This window comes from Gossypium raimondii, chromosome 6 (assembly GCF_025698545.1).
Source record: "Gossypium raimondii isolate GPD5lz chromosome 6, ASM2569854v1, whole genome shotgun sequence".
In the NCBI taxonomy this organism is placed as follows: Eukaryota; Viridiplantae; Streptophyta; class Magnoliopsida; order Malvales; family Malvaceae; genus Gossypium; species Gossypium raimondii.
The window spans coordinates 3,391,466-3,394,860 of NC_068570.1; the positions used below are offsets into that span (position 1 = coordinate 3,391,466).

General features: G+C 36.3%; 1 protein-coding gene across 1 annotated transcript; it reads left to right on the forward strand.

The window, feature by feature from the left end:
* Positions 1–559: 559 nt before the first annotated feature.
* On the forward strand, positions 560–2,348 carry LOC105774376 (serine/threonine-protein kinase-like protein At1g28390). The gene has a single exon (XM_012596865.2). It carries the CDS (start codon positions 766–768, stop codon positions 2,254–2,256), a length of 1,491 nt encoding a protein of 496 aa, XP_012452319.1. The 5' UTR covers positions 560–765; the 3' UTR covers positions 2,257–2,348.
* The last annotated feature ends 1,047 nt before the right edge of the window (positions 2,349–3,395 follow it).

Genomic DNA, 3,395 nt, shown 5'->3' on the forward strand with positions numbered 1-3,395 from the left:
AATTATATAATTTATGGTTAATAAAATTTCTAGATTTTAATAAATAAATATAATATATATAGTTTTGAAAGTTTCATCAGACAGATGCATGAAAAGTACAAATATATGTTCGATCAACCATAACGTAAAATTAAATCAATATAATACATAATGGACGGAAAATGAATATAAAAGAATTAGACAAAACTCACTTAAAACATACACAATATATAAAAGAATATTGTAATTATAAATGATGCTCGAGCCCGAACGTTCAAGATCCGAAACCTCAACATTTGCTTACCATGCCAAACTTTATTAGCATAAATATAAAATATTTTTTAATATATAAAAATTATAAAAATAAGAATAAAACTCAAAATGAAAAAAGTGTGAAGAAAAAAGAAGTATAGTAAAATAATTGGTGGAGCCCAGTTTGGCCCACTTCTTTAAACCTTCCCCGAGAAATTCCCTCTCAAAGTCTCCAACTTTTGCATGGCGAAAATCAATACTCAATAAAAAATATATATATATTATAAAAATTTTCAAAAACTTGAAGCTTTGATTGTTTTCACATCTCCAAAGCTGTAAAATCAGTACTCACTTTAAAACACTTTGGATAGCCAGCCAAAGCCGACCCCTTTCGTCTTCCCCAATACCCATTTCTTTTTTCATATTTAAAAGGGTTATAGTTTAAAACCTTTATTTTCAAGTTTAATGGTGGTTGCCATGATCAGCTCAAAACCATCCTTTTTTTTTTGATTAATCTCTAGCTTTACTCATTTCATGGGTTACCTCTCTTGCAATGCAGAGTCCACCATTAAAGTTTGTGATCCTGGCAACTGGGATTATTATAGAAAAAAACCCAAGAAAAACAAGCCCAGAATCCGGCAGTTTCGTTACACCGATCTTCTTACCGCCACCAATGGCTTCTCTTCCGATAGCTTCCTCGGTAAAGGTAGTCACGGTTCCGTCTACAAAGCCGTACTTGACGATGGCAAGTTAATCACCGCCGTTAAGAAAACGTCAAAGAACTGTAACAGTCCCGCCGACAACGAGATCGAGATTCTTTCCCGAGTTGATCATCCTCGACTCGTTAATCTCATCGGTTACTGCTCCGATTCACTTTGTAAGAATAAATTAATCGTCGTGGAATATATGCCCAACGGTTCATTGTACGATCTTTTACATTCTTCTTCTTGTAAACCGCCGGGTTGGTCCAGCCGGGTTCGATTCGCTTTACAGGTAGCAAAAGCGGTTCAAGCTTTACATTCGGGTAGCCCGCCGGTGATCCACAGGGATATAAAATCGTCCAATGTTTTAATTGATCAAAGGTGGAACGCTCGATTGGGTGATTTCGGGCTTGCATTGATAGGACACGTGGAGGATGTACGGATTAAGTGCACCCCACCGGCGGGGACGTTAGGATATCTCGACCCGAGTTATTTATCCCCGAGTGACGTCAGCACGAAAAGTGACGTGTTCAGTTACGGCATTTTGTTATTGGAGATTATTAGCGGGAGGCATGCTATTGATTTGAAGTATAGTCCGCCGTCAGTTGTTGACTGGGCGGTTCCGTTGATAAAAGGAGGAGATTTCGCCGCCATTTGCGACGGTCGTGTTGGGCCACCGGTGGATGAGGAAGTGATCCGGAGTTTGGCGGTGTTGGCGGCTAGGTGCGTTAGGTCCGCGGCGGAGAAACGTCCCGGGATGGAAGAAGTGGTGGAATGTCTGACAGTGGTGAGCAAAAGAGTTCACGCTGGACCCGTTTGGAGCAATCTAAGGCGGTGCGTGAGGTGCGTGCATAAACCGATGGCGATAAACCACCCGGTTTTTGAAGGGAGCGAGGAGGCGGCAAGGAGCTCGAGATGTGGAAGCAGGAGAAACAGCCGAAAAGTGACGAGCGTGGCGGATCGCTGCGGCGAAGCGAATGTGATCGGAGAAGGTGTGGTGAGATCGAAATCGATCGGTTCGTTCACGGAGGCGGTGGCTTCATCGATGATGAAGATAGGCCCCACAGAGATTGATATGGACGGCGAGCACGTGGCGTTGGTAAGAAAAAAGCCAGCGAAAACGCCGACGGTGAAGCTGAGCAAGTCGAGGTCAATGGGAGTGCTGCAAAGTCCAAGACTAATGAATCTAAACGGCAAACAATACGTATTCGAGATCGGAAAAAGAAGGAATTCAAGTGAATTCGATATATCGAAGCTGGTTATCAATTTCGATGATGACAAATCCCAAAGAAAAATATTGGAAAAGCCCTTGGTTTTTGTTTAAAAAGATTTGATTTTTTTAAAAATGTTTTTAATGTGTTTATTTGTATCTCAAATTATTTGTGAATTTAAAGTTTAAAACTTTTATTATTATTATTTTTACATTTTGTTACTTCCATTAAATCCTCAAAATTTAAGAAAGTCAAAGGACCTGATTATGGGTCGGGTTGATTTACCCGAAAATTAGGAGGGTTTAGACAAATATATAAACTCGAAAAATGAACTTAGACAGAAAATAAGGCTTATTTCTTAAACAGGCTGGGTCTTGAGTAAGATTTTTTCAAACCTAGATTCGGCTTGAATAAGTTGACTATTTTTTAATAACAAATTATAATGCTTCTTTTTGTTGTTGTTGGTGCTGTTCTTGCTGGTTTTTTTTTGGGTGTTGTTTTTTTGTGCCTTTTTACTATTGTTTCATTGCCCTTTTTAATATAATTTAAATATTGTAGAACTTATATTTTATTGTTAATTTTGTTACTATTTTAGTTGCAACTATCTTAGTATAAAGAACTTTTAATGTATTTTTAATTTTTTTGTTGTTTAATATTTGTTTTAATTCTTTTAATTGTATTTCATATATTATATTTTTTAAATTTTATTGTATATAATAAAATAATCTAAAAAATTAACACGAGCTGAGCTTGGACAAACCTTTAAGCCTATTTTTCGAGTCGGGCTGGCCTGAATTTAAAAAATGAGCCTAAAATTTTGTTGAGGTGTAGCCCAACCAGGCTCACGATTAACTTTAATTCCGATCAATTTGAATGAAAATTTCAATATAATTTAACATGAATCCTTTCTTTTTAAATTGATTAAAAATCCAAAATTATCTGATCCGAAAATTAATCCAATATTCTTAAAAAAGGGAATTTGATAGGATCCAAAAACAGTACCATCTAACGGTAGATGGGTGTTGGTTTGTATCCACAACAGTATGGAAGAAGAGAATGTGAATGGATGAATTGTGGGTACAAATCACTTGGGATCACACTTGTGATATCAGTTAAAAAAGAAAATGTTAAAATAAAAGTAATTTAATTTCTCTTAAAAAAAATCGGAATAATTTAATTCATGTTAATTTTGAAATCGAGCAATTAAAGACAATTAATCACCAACTATACATAATTTTAATTAGCATCATAA